Source organism: Nelumbo lutea, chromosome 1 (assembly GCF_056320005.1).
Source record: "Nelumbo lutea isolate HS-2025 chromosome 1, American lotus-T2T, whole genome shotgun sequence".
In the NCBI taxonomy this organism is placed as follows: Eukaryota; Viridiplantae; Streptophyta; class Magnoliopsida; order Proteales; family Nelumbonaceae; genus Nelumbo; species Nelumbo lutea.
Window position 1 is genome coordinate 156,123,062 of NC_142684.1, and position 19,690 is coordinate 156,142,751.

At 37.9% G+C, this 19,690-nt stretch overlaps 1 protein-coding gene across 3 annotated transcripts in view; it reads right to left on the reverse strand.

The window, feature by feature from the left end:
- PIR121 (transcription activator) overlaps window positions 1–19,690 on the reverse strand; it is a 160,258-nt gene that overhangs the window by 114,090 nt on the left and 26,478 nt on the right. For all 3 annotated transcript variants that reach the window (XM_088956812.1, XM_088956817.1, XM_088956820.1), the window contains 9 exons: window positions 14,586–14,678; window positions 13,451–13,520; window positions 9,732–9,796; window positions 9,277–9,472; window positions 9,011–9,162; window positions 5,282–5,375; window positions 4,858–5,073; window positions 1,292–1,503; window positions 285–426 (listed from right to left, as the gene is read on the reverse strand). In XM_088956812.1, the coding sequence (XP_088812938.1) occupies window positions 285–426; window positions 1,292–1,503; window positions 4,858–5,073; window positions 5,282–5,375; window positions 9,011–9,162; window positions 9,277–9,472; window positions 9,732–9,796; window positions 13,451–13,520; window positions 14,586–14,678 (1,240 nt within the window). The remainder of the gene's footprint in view (window positions 1–284; window positions 427–1,291; window positions 1,504–4,857; window positions 5,074–5,281; window positions 5,376–9,010; window positions 9,163–9,276; window positions 9,473–9,731; window positions 9,797–13,450; window positions 13,521–14,585; window positions 14,679–19,690) is intronic.

Here is a 19,690-nt window from a genome sequence, read left to right on the forward strand (position 1 = left end):
GTATCAAAGAAATGAAGGAAACAGAATTCTTAAAATATTTCATATCGTCTTCAGCAAAATGGAGAAATTTAGTCGAACCTCACTGATATTTAGCACCATGCTTGTAAATTTTCCAAAACCTAAATTAATAAATTCTTTCATTATCAATCAACAAAAAGGACCACTTTTTCAAAATGCTAGTTATAACATTAAGTTTAACTTTCCAAGCTGCATGACCAGCAGCACTATAAATAACTATCTGATGGAGACAAACAAGAAGTAATGCAAGTTTCAAATAGAGAAACCTGAGCAGCTGTTGGTGCAACTGGTCTTGGGTAAAAGAAGTTCCCTTTGCTTTCTTGACCTCCATGCTGTAATGGTTCTGATTCAGCTTTGCTTGTATTTGCCATCCAGTCTGCTGAAAGCGTCCGCATGTCAGAAAGAATCCTGAAAATTTTTAAATGAAACAAAAAATGAGTAGCTCAAAAAGCAGGCAGTAGGGATAAATTAATTTGCAGAAGCAAATTTTTTCTAATTCAGTTCTTACATGGAAGTGTCCAAATTTTTTCTAAGCTCTGTCACTATAGGTTGTGATTGAGAGACCATTACTATATCAATATAAGATCTAATAATTAGATTTTGTGCCAATAGTGCTAATGGGGTTTTCTACTTTTTGGTGTTGAAATGGCTTCTGTCTATACTTTTATTTTTTGATTTTTGATATGTTCCTTTAAGTTATTTAAGCAAGACTCGAGTTTGTTTTCTATCCTACAGAAAAAAGGAGAAGGCTCTCATCTATTTGCTTTTCTATTGGGTGGATGGTTTCCCAGCTAAAAAATCTCACTTGAAGTGAGATCTATGAGGCCTCTTACTTTACCTTTTGTTATGAAGGGTGTAAAACAGCTATCTGTCTCTCTAATCTTTTGCCTGCATTCTGTCTAGTCATATCTGCTGTTTTGATAGAGTAATTTAAAAAAAAAAAAAAACACTAGCAAAAGACAAGATGAAAGTTTACAAAAAACAGTACTTCCTTCTGTACAAGGGGGTAGGGGGAATTGGTTTGGACTGAGATCGAGGATTTCAAGGCCTGAAGCTCTCAAAATCTCAACATACACAAAAGCATTGACTTTGAAAGGTAAGCCAACTGATTTGAAAATAATTTGCTATTGATAGAACATAACGTTCAGAAAAATGAAATCATCAGCTGACAGTTGATAAAAATCAATACAGGATTCACACAAGAGACCCATTTAAATAATGATAAAGGCATAAAGCACATAGGAGTTGTTAACAACAAGCAAGATGCATGTACCTAGACAAGTCCTTCTTCTTGCGAAATGTTGTTCGCAGCATAGTGGCTAATTTGTTCTGTACAAAATCCTGGACCTCAGCATGGATTGTTTCCCATAAAGCATCTGCCACTAATGTGTCACATCGCTGCATCATTGAGCCAATACTCTTTATGTAACTGACAAGTTCAACTAGTGCCTTCCTTTCTTCCATTGTGTAGTTCCAGCGAACAACCTGTACAGATTTAGAAAGTAAGTCATCTGCAAGCTCAAAAAGAAGGAAAGAGAAAACAGAAACAGAAGAAAAGGTTATTTAGGAAAATTAACAGTAGATGAAACATACTTCTTATAGGTTAGTCTACAAAATGTATTAATATGTATGAAATCAGTACTAAAATAATTACTTTAGCATCATCTCAGTAAAAATAAAATTATTTTATCAGAAATATAAACAAGCAAGAGAGATGCATAAAGAGAATAATGAGAAATTCATCTATTCTTCATCTTTTCCAATTTTGTAGAGATGTGAATCAAGTGTTATTTTGTGATTTTGTGAGCTGCCTAAAATGTGGTTGATAAATGCTCTTAAAAGTGGAACAACCATATGATAGAGACCAGATAGGTATTTGAGAAAATTTTTATTTGGAATTCTAATGGTTTCTGACCGTATAAAAATGTTCTTTTGAAGTGAGCGTTCTGATCGATCGACTTTTGACCCAAATCAGAGAAGCTAATCAATTTTCTAACCAGTAAAGGAACTCTTGCCAAAAGAATTCCACCACAGAATGGATTTGAAACCTCAGGGTGAATTCACTGATCTTCCTTGTTACAAAATTAGTGGTGCAACTTGGGCATGCTCAGATTGAGCAAATATTAAAATTTGAATGGGCATGAGCCCTTGATGGAATGTAAAATGTTTAATTCTGTACCCAACTTGCATCTCTTGACAAAATCAATCACATCAAGTAGCTGAGATCAGATTTGGAGCAGATACAGCATTTGCTTCTTTTCTGAAATAGTAAGGTAAGACTTCATTCATATTTGCGAATCAACATATACAGGTATACTAAGTATAGTAAGGATTTATCAAGGGTTAAAATCCATCAAAAATAAAGTAAAATTGATACTATCTGTGGGAAAAAAACTATATCATGAAAGAATAGGGGTATAGCATGTCCTGGAAACTGTTGTGAAAGCCAAGAGCAAGCTGCTGCCTTTGCTTTGCTTAACAAGTCCTGATCCGGCATAGCTTATTCTTTCTGAAATATCCTAACATTCTTTCTGACTGAATTAATGGTATTGCTGCGAAGGGAATTATGCTCTAGCCACTTTCCTCTTTTACTTGAGCCCTTTGTCCTCCATTCTGCCAAAACCACCTTGATGGTTCTTGGGCAGCAGCAGGAATAATTCATGTATTTCTCCCTCTAGAGTTGACTTTTTCTCTTAACTTTTATCCTTCTCAATCATTCCTGTTTGTGGTAGTGATCCCTTTCAAGGGCTGTAATGGGAGTGCTATGAACTATGCGGCAGTGATGTCCACCCTAGGCTGAAATCATTTAATGAAATCTAAGGTCAGAGAAAACTTCCTTGCCTTTGCATCCAGCAAATTCGTGGTGCCATAGGTGGGGAAAAAAAATCTTTCTACTTGGTGAAATATCATCACCGTTTCATTGTACTTCTTTTTATTAATAAAATATAAAATTTTGCATTTTTCCATCATAAAAAATGAACCGGGTCTTACCTAGTTCAGGGGGAAAAGAAATTATGACATTTCAGCAAAGTACAGAGTGAAAGAATACAGAGTAGGTTACCACTCATTCCCTATCCCTCTTGCCCTGCCCCTTAGAGACAAGGAGCATCAAGGGGACTAGACCATAGTGGTAACATAAAGCACAGCTTGATGTAGGATGGGAAGGCAAATGTTCAACTAGGGTGAAGGGAGTAATTGAGGATCAGATTGTTAAAAATGTGGAAGTGCAACACAAGTTGTGTCACTATCAGGAGGCATGAGACATAATTCAGAATGCAAGAGAGTTAAGCCTCCTTAAGAGGAGGAAAGAGGAGTTCTCTTTCTTTCTTTCTTTTATTTTGACCAATGTTTCTTTCTTTCTTTTCTTTCCTTTCCTCTTCTTTTTTCTTCACTTTCTCTCTTTCTATCTTAAGCATACCAAAGGTGTACGCCACAGATGCATATAAGCTTCCAAAGTATGCCCCACAGCATTTTGAGTGCACCTCACCTTGAGGCGTGCCTCCAGGCATACTCCTCAAATACCTTTTAAAACATTGAGAAAGACATTCAGATCTAGAAATAGAAGAGGAAAAGAAGGAAACAAAATTTGCACCTTTAGAGATAATGAGAAAGAGAGGAGAAAAGAAAACACTTACAGGGAACTTTAGAACAAAGCTCTCAACCTTCTATGAATTAATAAGGGAGAGGGCACTTATTACAGAATGTCTAAAAGACAACAGATCCCTCAAGATGAAGTCCAACACAAAGGTGGCGCAACTGGGTCCCAGGCAATTTCACTCCATCAAAAAGCAGTCTAGGCTTCCACCAGTAGCCTAAGACACCTCAGCTGATCCTAGTTTCATACCACTTCAGCCTCCCCCCCTCCCCCCACTCACCCTACAGTTAATGCCCTCATAGTTGAAAAAAATTCTGCAACAGATTTAATCATTAATCAAAATAAGTGACAAATTAAGAAGAGAGAAAGAGAGTTCAGGAGGAGAGATGAAAGAAGAGAGAGGAAAAGAGCTAATCATTAATCTCCAGTCCCTAAATGATCTTTTACTAGAACTAATTGTAATTAGTTGTGTAATTACAAGGGTGCCCTTAGTAGGGTGGATAACCAATAACAAGTCAAGAAATAAATTAAATGGGCCCACAACTAAGGCCCATTAGCCAATAAATGAAACAAGTTTTGTGGACCCAATAAAAGAAAGAGACACTAAGGTTCATTAGGCCCAACATCTCTACACCCATAGTGTACCAAGCCATGGAAAGCACCTCATTTCCCTGTGCCCCTCCATTACTATCAACAAACGATCATATATTATGGCAAGCAATCATAGCCTAGACCTGATCTATCCTATCGATCAACTAGATCCAAGGTGGTCCTTCCCTCTACGAGAGAGCTGTTGTGGCCAGTACCACCTAGAAGGTCAACTTCCAGGACTCACCCTCTTGTACTCTCATAGTCATTCAGGCAGGACAGCAAGGTATCCTTGGCAGTCCTCCATAGCAGCCACACCACTAAGGAAAAACCTTTTGTCAAAACTCCTTTTCTTCTAGTCCTCCAACATGGAGATGTTTTTGACTCATTTATGCAGTTAAGAAAGCATCCTAACATGAGATCAGGTGATGGGACAAACCCAATTGATATGTAGTAACCATCCCATAAACAACAGCTTCACTATTCAGTTTTCACATAACTTGAGTCTTAAAAGAAACTGACACTGAAGGAAAATAGAGGAGCATGCAACCATAATAAAGCACACAAAAATTATATCAGAAAACAATTACTACAAATCAAATGGCACTTCAAGTTTCATACATAACAATAAGAAATAAAGAATAAATGGAAAACACCTTCTCATAGTCAGAATATTGTGTAGAAGGCTCTTGAGATTCTACAGGAATCTCATCTTTGCAAGGGCGAGAGAATTTCCAAGCACATTGCTCCCAAACACGTCCAGTCCATCTGCTTAGGAGCTGAAAACCTTCAACTACCATATCATACATATTTCCCTTAACTTCCTTGCACCACTCAATATCAGCACCATCAGTTGATTTCAACAATACAATCTGCACATTACAGGATATACACCAACAGCACCTGGTAATTAGATTATAGAAGAGGGTGTAAAGCTTACCAACTGAAAATCTACAAATTCAGGAATGCTAAATTTTAAGCAACCTAATGACCTAAAACATACTCCAGTTAAAGTATTTCAATAATAATAATCTAATAAGGGCTGTGACATCTGACCAATCATGATATGCAAGTGAATACCTGATTCATGGCTGAAGCAAACCGAATAGCGAAGTCATCATGCTCGGCACGAATAACACCTATGTGATTAACAATCAAGTAATGTCTCTGGTAAGTGAGGATGTCAAGGTTCACATTAAAGTTTAAGGAATAATAAAAGAAATGTTCAATGGGTAATAGCACTTAAGAAAACCATAATTTTTCAACCAAAAAGCATACAATAAATTGGAAGTTGCTCAAAAATTTTATCATTACCTAGAAGAATGACGTATGGAACAAATTAGCAGCTTGAGAGAAATGCATTGGACATTTTAACCAAGAACAAAAGAAACTGATTTAGGACGGCAATCCAATTCAAGGATACCTTGCATTTCTCCAGAAAAGCATAATATCCCAGCCATGAAAAGAAAATAACAAATATAATGTACTTTTGTTCTTATTATTTTAAAAATTTAGGACGGCAAATGGTATACATTTCTCCAAACTCAATCCATCCATAATTGGACCAAATGTGGATCCACCACAATCTGATCCAATTTGATACGAATCTCGCACACACACACACATACTACATAAGAGAAATATCTGCATATTAATAAACTGATTTCAATTTTGTATTTTTAACTAGAGTCATAGGCTCAAGTCTCCTAGAAGTTATTTTTAAATCACTTTATTCATGAAATATAATATCAAATTCATTTCTAGTTGATTTTATTAATACTATACAATACTGACCTTTGATAGAGTTCTGTTTTTGCAGTGTTTATTTATTACTCTTTGGGTGGCAGGGTAGTTTTTGTCTTTTTACTCTGTTTAATAAGGGCACTCCAATCATTCTTTTATGATAAACAGGGACATTAGTGTAATTGCACCATTATTTAATGGATATATATATATGGATACCAGCCATCAGATTGAAGAGACTGATCACTCTAAGTCTCCACCAAACTGGGGCTTGTGAGATTCTGCTTTTCTCAGTTTCAGTTCTTCCTATTCTCTTTTTCTGTGTTCAGTTCGGCATAAGGTACATAAAATAGGAAACAAAAAATTTAGCAAGAGAAAAGATCATATAACATTACAAATATAAGGGGAATAAAACCCATAAAAAGAAAATTGGCAAAACAAAGCCCCATAGAGTGTTGTCCACAAAACAGCTCTTGAAAAACCACCCTGAGCAAATGTCAACAAAATTTCAGAAAAGACTTGGAAAAAAAATTGGAAAAGATTACAAGAATCCAGTCCAATGAGAAAGCACAATGGAGAGACTTAAGTGAGATTTTCCTTCAAATATTGTTCAGTTATACTCCTTCCAAATCCCCTAACAAACAGAAAATGGAATTACCCTCCATGTTCTATAATGATAACTAGCTCCCAATCTGGGTTATCAACCAGAGAGATCTATAGTTTAACTTTGCATGAACTAGTTTTTTTGTTTTTTTTTTTTTTTTGAAAATAAAGGCTCCAGCTTCCTTTTGCCTCTTGCAGGTGATAAATAAATGAGGCATTTTTTGTTTTCTTATAGTAAATAAAATAAAAACTTTCATTAATGGAAAAGTAAGTTTATTGTCTTCTTTGGGTCTAGTATAAAGGGTATCTCAAGAGAAGACCGTGAAGACATTTTGTTAGTCTTCTTTTGATCTAGTTTAAAAGGTCTAGAGTTGGAAGGTGGTATTATTTTCTTTCCTACATGTATTTGTTTCTGACTGTTTCTCTGTCTTGATGTATTTGGTGAAATCTCTTAACTTGTGTACATTTTTCTTTCTCAAAAATGAATTTTCTTTTTCAATAAAAAAATGATGAAAAGAAGATTGAATTGTTTTTACAGATTCCAGATTCTAGTTCCGGTGTGTGAAGTAGTCTAAACATTCCTCCAATTTCTTGTCAAGTGGAAGTCTTGTAAACCATGTACCCCAGAATATTTCCCAAATCGCCTCCTCAAAAATAGCAACTTACAGTTCAAGCCCAGGGACCAAGGGAGTTTGGGATTAGGGAACCTGACACTAAGGAACACAGCCCTCTTAGGAAAGTGGCTTTGGAGATTCCCATTTGAGAGTGATAGACTGTGGCACAAAGTTATTGAGAGCATTCATGGGTTGGATGGTAATGGCTGGGATGCTGAAGTTGCCTCCCATGCTACTTTGGCTTCTCCTTGGAAAGCAATTCATGAAATATATCCTACCTTCCTCAGCTCCATTCGTTTTAATGTGGGACAGGGTAATAAAACTCATTTTTGGGAAGATCTTTGGATAGGAGAAATCCACTTAAAGATCATTTTCCTGATCTATATACTCTTTCAAACCTTAAGGGGGAAACTATGTCTAATCCAGGAACAATTGGCCCAAATGGGGTTGATTCAGAACTTGGGATTCAGAAGGGGGAAACTATATACTCTTCAGATGGTCTCTTTACCTGCTCTTCTTTTTTCAGTGTTCTTGGTTTGCCTAGCATCCCAGTTGGGAACTTCCCTGTGAAAGAAGTGTGGAGTAAGCCTATCCCCCCAAAAATTCAATTTTTCTGTTGGGAGATTGTCCCTGGCAAGGTAAATACTTGTGATATGCTGCAGAGAAGAAGGCCTCTTGCTTGCCTTTCTCCTCACATGTGCTCCCTTTGTAAGGAAAGTGGTGAGACCCTCTAACATTTGTTAATATCTTGTTCTTGTGTGCTTCACATATGGGAGTTCTTCTGTGTTCTCTTTGGTTGCAGGTGGGTTCCCCCTCAAAATGTGGCAAGCCTTTTCAACCGTGATTTCTTGACCAACCAAAGAAAAGAGGAATGGTAATGTGGAGAGCTATGAAGGCAGCAACTTGCTGGGTGGTATGGGAAGAAAGGAATAACAGAATATTTTTGGGGAAAAGTAGGACAGTGGAGGAAGTAATAGACACTATAAAGGTTAAAGTAGCTCATTGGGTAAAATCCTTGCATAGTTTTCAAGAGTTCTCAGTCACAGACATTCTAAGAACGTGGATGGAAGTAGCACAGTCTTCAAGAATGAAAGAGAAAGTACGGATGGAATGGAAACCCCCAAAAGGCAACGGGATTAAACTGAATTTTGTTGGGAGCCCCTTTGGAAATCCAGGACTGTCAGGTATAGGAAGAATCAGAAATTCTGAGAAGAGGGTATATTGAGGTGTTAGCTCTGTTACAAGGGCTGAAGCTAGCTAAGCAGCTAGGACTTGGGCATATTGAGGTGGAGGGGGACTCAAGAGTGGTCATTTCATGGGCTACAAACAATAGACTTACTCCGTGGACTTTCAAACACATGATTAGGGAAGTGGAAAAGATTGCAAAGGAGGTAGAAGCAAATTTCAAATGGGTCAGAAGGAGTGCTAATGGGCTAGCTGATGCTCTTGCAAAACAAGGGGCACTGAGACAACAATTATTTTCGGCTGAGCTGTAAAGAGGAACAGAAATATGTACTCAATGGGAACCGCATTCCCATCTACGTGTTGTAAATCTTTGTCTTAAATCTATTATAATTAAAATTTTCTTTTACTGATCAAAACAAAATAGCAACTTACAGTTATGTTTGAGAGCTAAGACAATACAATTTGGGGCAAATTTTGCAGAGAAGTGAAATTTGTCCCACAATGATTGAAGAATGATTAAAGAAAATAGAACCTATCAAAAAAAATGATTAAAGAAAATAGACACCAACATCAACAAGGGAGAGTTCTATTTCAAAACCCATACAATTGAATAAGAAAGTACATCACAATACTATCAAATAAAGAACATCAATAGAAAGGATATTCTTGTGTATCACGAGGAAGGAGCTCATGTGGTGCTGGAAGAGTGAGAAGACGAGTTTGACTTGAGAACTTTTGGAAGTACATAGACAACTCTTTTAACATTGCAGCTGGAGAGAGATGAAGATCTGGAAATGCAGGAATAACAGGATCATTCTGCAAAAAGGATATAAAATCATCTTGAAAATGAGTAAAGCAAGAACACATAAAATGTAAAACTTATTTTGAGATAAGAGAGTAGTGTGTTAGAATAACACACAAAAGTTAGACCTTGAACAGGTTGATCAGTCTGTTGATTTTCACCCTCTTAAACAGTGATTCACCATCTTTCTCTGATGATGTTGCTAAAACAACAAGAATGGGCAAAACACGAAGAAGGGTGTGGCGATCTGGAAAGAGTAGTGCAAAATCCAACTCCAAAGACTCCACACAAAATATTATGAGGACTTGAAGAATGTCCTCTACACTATCTTAGAGTGAAGGACCTCAAAATTATAATAACATGTAAGAACATCATCTGAATAAGCACAGAATGTCATGTAATAGTTAAGGCAGTATTTGGTAAAGTTCCTTGCAGCATTACCAAACACCACTTAAATTGTATCTCAATAATTAAAAGTAGAAATAAATGTCAAACCAAGCATTAAACAGAACCTTCCTGTTTAAAATGGAATTGCTAGATATGTGCCTCAGAGGAAAAATATAATTGCACAGGTACAGGATACTTGTTCACACGAAACATCTCAACATGCAAGTTCAATAAAATGGCCCATCTTGTGCTTAAGAAAATCTGCAAAGAAATAACAGTGCAATTGAATTAATAATAGGAAACTTATGTGGAGTGAGCTCTCAGATATCTTTTTTTTCTTTTTCTTTTTTTTGATAAGTAAATAATAAAAATTTCATTATAAGGAAAAAAAAAACAAAGTACAAACAGAGTAGGTGTTAAGGCCACCAATTCAGAATAGATCATCCAAGTTTCATATTTGTAACCCCAAGACTTTCACCAAAAACTGTCCCCTAGGTCCTCTTTATTTACTTAATTAAATTCTAGCACTACAAGACCCAAACTGATACAGATTTCTTTCCTTGTTCCAAGCTTTATCGTCATAACCACCAACCACCCTATAGGCCCTCCGTGCTCACATCCACCCACTTCCCTTTACTAAAACCCCAGATTTCAATCTTCATATTAAGGTCATAATTTCCACTTTCGTTTCTTGAAGCAAACAAAGTCTGGCTTATGTATCTCAGCAGAAACACCACCCTAGAACTCTTCTCCCTCCTCCCAATCCCCTTAAATTCTAAAACATTAATAAACAATCTGAAAAATGTGGACAACATCTCCCCAAGAGATAAATTGGGACCTTGACTTCGGAAAGGGCCTAAGGGAAAATGAATGTGAATCCCTTATTTTGTTATTCATTTACTAGCCAATTTGGAATCAGTGTTTATTGATCTTAGTGTTGAGGATACTAGGGTTTGCACAGCTTCCCCTAATGGTTTGTTCACTTGTGCCTCCTTTTTCAATAATCTAACATTGTTAAATACTTCAAGGGTAAACTTTCCAGTGAAAGAAATTTTGAGTAAGCCTATTCCCTAAGGGAATTTCCCTCCAGGTACTCTGAGGCCACATCTGATCCAAAATGAAGAAAGAGGCTATGCAAGAGGAAATGAGAGCCTTGGTGAAGGCTAAGTGTGGGAATTAGTGGATTTACTAGAAGGCAAGAGCACTGTGGGGTGCAAGTGGGTGTTTAATGTGGAACATAAGGCAGATGGTTTAATTGAAAGATATAAGGCTAGGTTGATGGCAAAAGGGTTTGCACAGGAGGGGATTGATTACAATGAGACTTTTGCACCGGTTGACAAGCTCAACACCATTTGGGTTTTGTTGTCCTTAGCTACAAATTTCTCTTAGGAGCTACATCAATTAGATGTAAAAAATGCATTCTTGAGAACTGACATGAGGAAGTGTTTATGAACACCCCCCCCCTAGCTATGGCTTTTAGGGGAATGTGTGTAGACTAAGGAAAGTTTTGTATGGGCTGAAGCAATCTCCTTGGACTTGGTTTAAGAGGCTTTGTGGGGCTATGAAGAATGAAGGACACACTTAGAGTGGGGCTAATCATACTTTGTTCATAAGGAGATAGGGTGATATGCTTAAAACTCTTATAGTCTATGTGGATGATATGGTCATCGCAAGTAATGATCTAGAAGAGATAAACAGATTGAAAGAGTTCTTGGCATCTAAATTTGAGATTAAAGATCTAGGCCATCTAAAATATATGTCAAAGGAAGTATGTTCTTGATCCGCTAGAGGAGATGGATATGATGGAGAGTAGACCAGCACATACACCTATGAAGCAAAATCATGATCTATAGGAGTCTGTTGGTGAGGATTATTCTGACAAGGAAAGGTATCAAAAGCTGGTAGGTAGGAAAATTGATAATACCTGCTCCTTACCCGACCTGATATAGCTTATAAAATGCATGTGGTAAGTCAGTTTTACATGCTCCTAAGATCCACATGAAAGCAGTTGAGACTTGAGAGGATCCTCAAATATTTGAAGACTTTTCCAGGGAAGAGAATTCTGTTCAATAGGCACAATAAACTTGATATAGAAGTGTACACTAATGCTGATTGGGAAGGATCAATTGAGGATAGAAAGTTAACTTCCAAATATTTAAAAAGCAAAATGTGGTTGTTAGATCAAGTGCAGAAGTTGAACAAAGGGACATGGGATAGCTCGTGGCGTTGCAAAACTATTGTCACTCAGGACTCTGAGTGAGCTAGGAATGAAGGTTGACTGTCCTCTCAAGCTGCACTATGACAATAAGGCTGCAATTGATACTGCTAATAACCCGGTACGGCATGATAAAACTAAGCACATTGATGTTGATAGACATTTTATGAGAGAAAGAATCGTCTCAGGTGATCTTTGCATTTCCTACATGCCCTTAGAGATGCAGATACCTGATGTCATGACAAAAGGCCTTCCTTCAATGAAGCTTTATGATCTACTTGGCAAGCTGGGCATGATGGATATGCTCAGCTTGAGGGGGAGTGTTGTAACGAGTGACTGTGTGGGCCTTTTCTTCTTTATATTTTAGATTCGTTTCTGTGGTGGGCCTGGATTAGCTTTCTTATTTTTTTTTATCTGAGTGTCCCATCACTAATCAGGGGGCACATCAGTTTTTTTATGTAATATTAAACACCTAATATAAATTCTGTTCTAGGGCCAGCTGAGAACATGCTTGCTGACCATTCACTCTCTTCTCTTCTCTTTGTTTTCTCTTTATCTTGCTCTAATCACCATTGCAGGTCTGATAACAAATTCAATCCAAATCCAAATTACAGAAGTCCAATCCAATCCATTTACAATAAAATAGATTTCAGACCAATCCAATCCAAAATAATGTATGTCCATATTAATATATTTCCTATACATAACATTTGGTTTTCTTCACTTGTAGGACCTACTTTAATAAAAAATAATAATGTAAATAAATTTTGGTTTTGATGCAAACCACCTAAGAAAATTAATAGTCTTCATTCAATGTGCCCGACAAAACTAAAACCAAATCTCAAATGGTTTGAGCCATAGCAATCATGCTTTTGTCATAAAAAAAGATGTTGAAAAGCTTCGAACACACTTGAAACCTGTACCATAATTCATGTAAAATCTCCATCAAGATCTAGAATTTTCTTCTTCAGGGGTTGTCATTAGACAGTAGTTATGATATCAACAGTCAATTTGGTGCACAATCGGCAGCAGATGTTGTCAACGATGCCCTATTACCAACTCGGATGTTAGGTGACAAGAAAATCTCTAGAGAAGAGAAGTGGTAGAAGAAGAGGGTGGAGAGAGAGAGAGAGAGAGAGAGAAAGCAAGAAACAGTTGGTTTGAGAAAATGCAAAAAAAAAACATGGGCAGTTTGCCTATTCATTAATATTTATAATGAACAGTACAATTACAGGATTATCCCTCAAAAAAAACCTAGGCAAAAAAAGACATAATAGTAATTCAACAATACCCTACAGAGAAAACCAAAAACAACTAATGGGGGAAATTTGAGATTAAAGATGGCAAAAAATCTTGGAAAGCACATCTTGCAAGTCCAGCAAGACCTTGATTGCTCTTCGGAGTGTGTTCAGAGTAAGGTTCTTTATTTTCTTCTGGCTTTATTGCCCTTTCTTGGTGATAATGTTATTAGGTATTTGCTTTTGCCCTCAGTTCATCCTTGTGGATACATCCTGTATATCTTTTCTCCTCTTTTCTTTAATACAAACTATAGATATTGTTGTCAATCAAAAAAATAGTAGCAATTTCTTATTAAAATGAAAAAGAGAATTAACAAGAAGAGTTTTTGACAGTACACTCCAATACAAAATGGTAAAGGCATCTCTAAACAAGAGATTACATCAAGGTAAAATTTGACAAACCTGTAAATCATCTAATTCCTCCCTCATAGAATCAGTATCTTGCCACTGTACACTGACTTGAGTAAATGTCCTGAGAAATCAGCAAGTTGTCAAAACACATTAACTTTTGATGCTGATGGCAAAAAATACAAAAAAAAAACAGAAAAAAAAAATCAAATATCTAACTTGTAGCCCATTGAATGAGTTGAACGGTTCAGCAGTTCAACTGGCTGGTTTATAGGGTTGTTGAAAGGGTTAACTAGTCCAACCAGCCAGCTCACCATGTGATCGACATTGGATCAGTGCAATAGATGGGTCAAGATGGTGAAAGAGTTGAAGGTCCGGACCAGCCAATTCGCTGAACCATTGTCAAGGTTAGGAGGTTCAGCCAGCCAGTTCTTCATCAGTGGGTTGAAATCACACCTCTGCTCTCTCTCCCCTTATTCTTTTTCTCCTTTCTCTTTGAACTAAATGCCCACCTGTCATCATCTCATTAATCCCCATTGTCCATTTAAATTAAAGGAAATGCATTAACTACAACCATTCACCCTAATGAATTACTAATCCAAATGCTTAACTCCATTTAAGCTCCCATGTAAAAATTATGTGCCCGCAATGTGATTTAAACCCAGAGCACCTAAATGAAAGACAATCATTTTTACCATTAGGCTGTTTATTGACAGGTTATTAATAATAGGTTGGTTTTAACTTTGAAGCCATCTTCTATTATAAAATTAAAATTGTTAAAATGTTAATGGGTTGGGCGGGTTGGATTGGGTGACCTAGGTCAAGGCAGGTATGGGTTGAATCCAATCCATTTAGTTTCATTTAAATGGGTCATTAACAGGTTGGAAGGTTAGATGGATGGGTTGATTTTCAACCCAAACCAAACCCGTCCAAAGAATATGTATTTTTGTGCACAAGAAAGAATTCAAGGCATCATATTCATCTAGAGTATATGCAGTAAGAAACTCTCAAATCAACTATATTCTTAACAGCAGAAATAGCTAAAGAATAAGAGTAAATCACAAACCATTTTCTTATAATGCAAATTACAAATCAAGGAAACTCATCAAAAAAAATTACAAATTAAGAGAGATACATTAACTCAGGTGAAGCAACAAAAAAACACAATAAATCAAAATAATTGGTATACCTTTTATACCAAGAAAAATCATTAGGTATACTCGCTTTTGCATTCTTAAGATGATCAAGTTGCACCAAAACATCAAGCAACCTCAACATGGACCTGGAATAGAAAAAACAATCTAAGCATACATCAGTTATAGGTATTGGGTACTCCCAGCTGCAAGCTCCTCATAGTTATGTAGTAATAGAACCAGAAAGAGCATATTGGCTTTTCAAGTATACTCCTTTTTGCATTATTTTCCCATCAGCAACAGAATTAATATGGTAATAGGCATGAAAGAAATATAGCGTCTACTCTCCAAGCAAATGTGCAAATGTAGAACACAGATCACCAAAAACTATATCGCCAACTAAACAGACAAAAATAACACTATCAGGTTACAAATTGATCCCTCCACCCGTCATCCCCCATTCAAGGTCACTGCCATTTACACCTTCCCTAGCCACTCTTTCAGCTATGCTGTTGGCAGACCTAGGATCCACCTTAATAAGCAGTTCAAGTTGGAATCCAGAGCTTTAATATCAGAAATCCTAGAGACAATCCTTATAGCCAACGAGATGTGGAGGAGCTAAAGAGATCTGGAAAAGAAAGGTTTGATTTGCAAGCTCGATTTAGAGAAAGCTTATGATTTGGTGGACTGGGATTTCTTAGTGGAAGTGATGAGGAATTTTGGTTTTGGAGATAGGTGGTATAAGTGGAATAAGGGATGCTTTAGTACTTGTCATTACTAACCTTTGGTTAATGGCACAGTAGTTGACCACTTTCCAGCCATCAGAGGTATTAGACAGGGGAACCCACTCTCTCCTTTCTTATTCACATTAGTAGCAGAAGTGCTATGCATTCTTTTCCTCAGAGCAGATTTGAGGGGTTTGGTGAGAAGTTGGAGAGTGGGAAAAGAAAGAGTGCCTATTACTCACCTGCAGTTTGCCAATGATACCATCCTATTCTGTGAGGGAGGTGATCTAAATTGGGTAAGGAATATGAAGGAGGTGATCCAAGTCTTTGAGAAAATGACAAAGCTGAAAGTTAACTTCAATAAGACTTGTGTGGCGGGCACCAACATGGATGACGAAGAGGTATTTGAATGTGCAACAATATTGCGTTGAGAGGTATGTCAGTGGCCTATGAATTATTTGGGTTTACCTCTGGGGGCAACCGTAGAAGCGTGAATTTTTGGAACCCAGTGATGGATAGGTTCTGAAAAAGGCTTGCCTCCTGGAAAAGGAATTATCTCTCAATTGGTGGAAGAATTACCTCGATCAAATCAACTTTGGGCAATCTGCCAGTCTACTTTCTTTCAGTTTTTAGGATGCCTACGAGGATCTGTAGAAGGTTAGAGAAGCTAATGAGGGATTTTTTATGGGAACCAGGAGAGGAAAAGAGGGACCATAGGGTGAGATGGGAAATGGTGAGTAGAAGGAGCTAGGGGGTCTAGGAATTGGGAACATTCAGAAGAGGAATACAGCCTTGTTGGGAAAATGGTTATGGAGATTTCTGGTGGATCAGGACAAATTGTGGACAAAAGTGATTAAGAGCATACACAGGCTGACGAAAGATGGCTGGGACACAGGAATTTCGGCCAAAGCAACGGCAACAGCACCTTGGAAAGCCATCCATGCCATTCTTCCTTGTTTTCTACCTTTTGTCAAGTATAACTTGTGTTTTGGAAACATGGTAAGGTTCTAGGAACATGTGTGGGTGGGGGAGAAACCACTTAAAGACCAATTCCCTTCCCTGTTCTCCCTATCTAGGTACAAAAACTTAACTGCCTCATCTTTAGTTTCATCTGTTGGTCCAGGACCTCAGCTTAATTGGGATTTGGGTTTTAGACGAGGTCTCAGAAATTCTGAGATGGAGTTGGTGTGGTCCCTGGTTCTGGTACTTCAAAAGGTCTTCTTAGAACCGTCAAAAGGTCTTCTTAGAACCGTCAAAAGGTCTTCTTAGTAATTCAATTACAAGTTCATACTATATCTCTTAGGCCCCTTCAAAAACCAAAATCCCAATTTAAACCAAAAGAAAACGTACTCCAAAAGGAAGCAATGGGTTTCTTTTGAAATCTGGAAAGATAATAAAGCAAGGGGAATTGGGTTTAAGAGAGATATCACCCAACAAAACATCAACCCAAAACAGGACTTTATTTCCACAATCTACATCAAACCTTGTGAGATTTAGAAAAATAGGGAGTAACTCATGAATGGCTTTCTAGGGAGAAGCAGCTGAAACAAGAGGAGATACCTTCACATCCCAACCATTGCCCAAGGCTCCATGAATGCCTACTATGACGGTATGACTTTGTGCCACAAACCTTCCTTCTCTTGAGGCAGATGCCACAGCCATTTCCCAAGCAAAGCAGTATTTCTAAGGATCAAATTTCCCCCGGTTCCAAAGGAAATCCCTCATGTATTTCTCTAGCTCTCTTGCTACTTTTACTGGGATACAAAAGATGGACAAGAAATAAATTGGGAGATTAGACAATGTAGATTTGATCAAAGTGATCCTTCCTCCCACAGAGAAATAATTTCTCGTCCAGACTGCAAGCTTTTCTGCAAATTTCTCCAAAACATGCTTCCAAAAGGATTCAGATTTTGGGTTCCCACCTATGGGTAGACCTAGGTAAACCAAAGGCTAAGTTGTTTGACACCCCAAACTTTCTGCAAGTACTTCTAATTCCTCCTCTTGCAAGTTGATCCCAGCCTCAAAGGCCGTAAATTGTAATCATGGACCTTTTTTTAAGAGAAAAATAATGTATATTCATAAAATGGGGGGAGGGATGTACAATGAGAGATGTACAAGCAGGCCAAAAAAGCACAGAAAGAAGAGCCTGTATCAAACTAAGAAGGCAAAGAGTTAGCACTATACAAAAAATCCCTTCCCAAGCCTTGCTTTGCTAAAACATCTGCTGTTCTATTGATCTCCCAGGGAATCCATCTAAAGGTGCAGTTCAGCAGAGAAGACAGCTCATGAATTTCAGCAATGGTAACTCTTGAGTCTCCTTCTACTGCTAATGGACTCAAATGGAGCCTCTCATCAACCCTTAAGCCTTCTAGAAGGGAGAGGACTTCTGCTTCAGAGGCATCTGCAGCTTGAACGGGCCACTAAAGGCCCACAAGATGTCTCCAGTAGAATTCTTAACAGTACCCCCTATTCCATCTGCTGATGGAGGAAGCCGCGACCTTCTAAAACTGCCATCAAACTGCAACAGGTAATCACCCTCCCTACTTGGGGGAGGAAGAGTTGGTACAGTTGGAGACTGGAGAGGAAGGGGAAGTATACAAGATCTGCAGCCAGTTTTTTGTAACTCCCCTCTGCTCACCCCATCAAAGAGCTGGTGGACCAGCATCCAAGAAAAGAGTTGGGATAAGATCTTCTCATGAATACTGTCCAAGAAGGAGAAGCTATCCTCAAAAATTCTTCTGTTCCTTTCTTCCCAGATTCCCCACATCACAGCATGAATTACTGCTTTCCACTTTTCCCCATCTTTGGTTTGACCAACTAGGCAACAAAGTCCAACTCCCTCTTTTCCCCATCATGAGCCTTTAATAGCTTTAATAGTGAAAAACTAAAGATAAAGGAATATCTTGCCCACTGCTTGACCGAAGTCCACAAGGGACCACCCTCTCTCATTAGAAATATCATGGCCTATCAAATGCTCCATATGAGCATGGCCAACTGCCCAAGTGCCCCATCCACCACCACAAGCTGAGAATAGGAGACCTCGACACAACCAGAATCCAAATGCCCATAGGCTCACAGAGGATATTCAAAACTTAAACCTCCACCTGATAGGTTTCCAACCACCTGCTGATCCAAATGGTGACTACCCACCGGGAAACCTCTAATGCTGAGGTTATCAACTTTTCAGTATGACATGCATTCTAGTTTTCTTACTAATTCCTTTTTCACCCTTCTTCTTCAAGCACATTTTGTTGTTATGGAAACAACCCAATTCCAGCCTCTAATGATGTCATCGACTGAGTAATCTTGGAACAAACTTAAGGTTTTCACCCAATGAGCAATTTTCACTATTATTTTTTCAATCAAGGCCTCTTTGGTGTGTGACCTTTCTTTTAAGACTGTAGAATTCCTTTCCTCCCATGTCCCATAGTGACCACAATACTGCTGCCCTTGTGTATTTCCACATTATTTTACCACTTTTTGTAGCTGATGAGAAAAAAGGATTCTAAGAACAAGCTTCTCATACCAGTTGAAGGAGTCCACTTGCAGACAAAGAGGGGCAGAAGAAGAATTCCCAGATGCTAGAAGCAAACTGACAGAAAATTAGTAAATGAAATGTGGTTTCACAGCATGCCTAGCATAACAAACACATATTAGGTGTGAAACTATTTAGCAATGTAAACCAAATAACTTCCGTAGCACAAAAATCAGGAATTAGGTATAGCACCTAAAGTTAAAATGAAGAACATACTGTCCATCAAAAAAAAAATAGTATCCATCAAAAGATAAAATTTCCTAGCAAGAAAAGAATTCTGTAACCACATTTTCAAACTTCATGCCAAAACCTATATTGTATAATAATTGGTTTCAGGGATAAAACAAGGAGAGAAAGCGAGTCGGGTTTCAGGGGCAGGTGCTCCGAACCAGGCGGGATTCAGAGAGTCTTTAGCAACTTGCCAGTTAATCCTAACAAGTCTTCTCTAATTCTGGCCAAGACAGACTTGAACCAGATGGAGGGTCTTTTAGTGAGTTTCAATTCATGTAACATTTTAAGTTGTCACGTGAGTCGTTTGTCAAAGAATGAGATGCGAGATAGCTACAGTGGTTTATCATCTTCTCCAATAAATCTGCAGCAGTTCAAAGGCCAAAAGAGTTCAAGTAATCTGATTTTACACAAGAACTCATCTATCACAGAGAGGATTGACAAAGAAGAAAAGAGGTGCATGGAGAAGGAAGAGGTACATGTGGTTTCTGTTGATAGTGGTTTTCAACAAGAAGAAGAGGGGGATGGCGGAGACTTTCAGAAAAGCTCTAATGGTAAGGAAGAAGATTTGGAAAATATAGAGGAAGAAGACTTGGAAGAGCAAAGAGTAGCGACGGAGGAAAAGCATAGCGGAGAGGTGGTTAAGACTGTGTGGGAAAGAGATGAAGTTAGA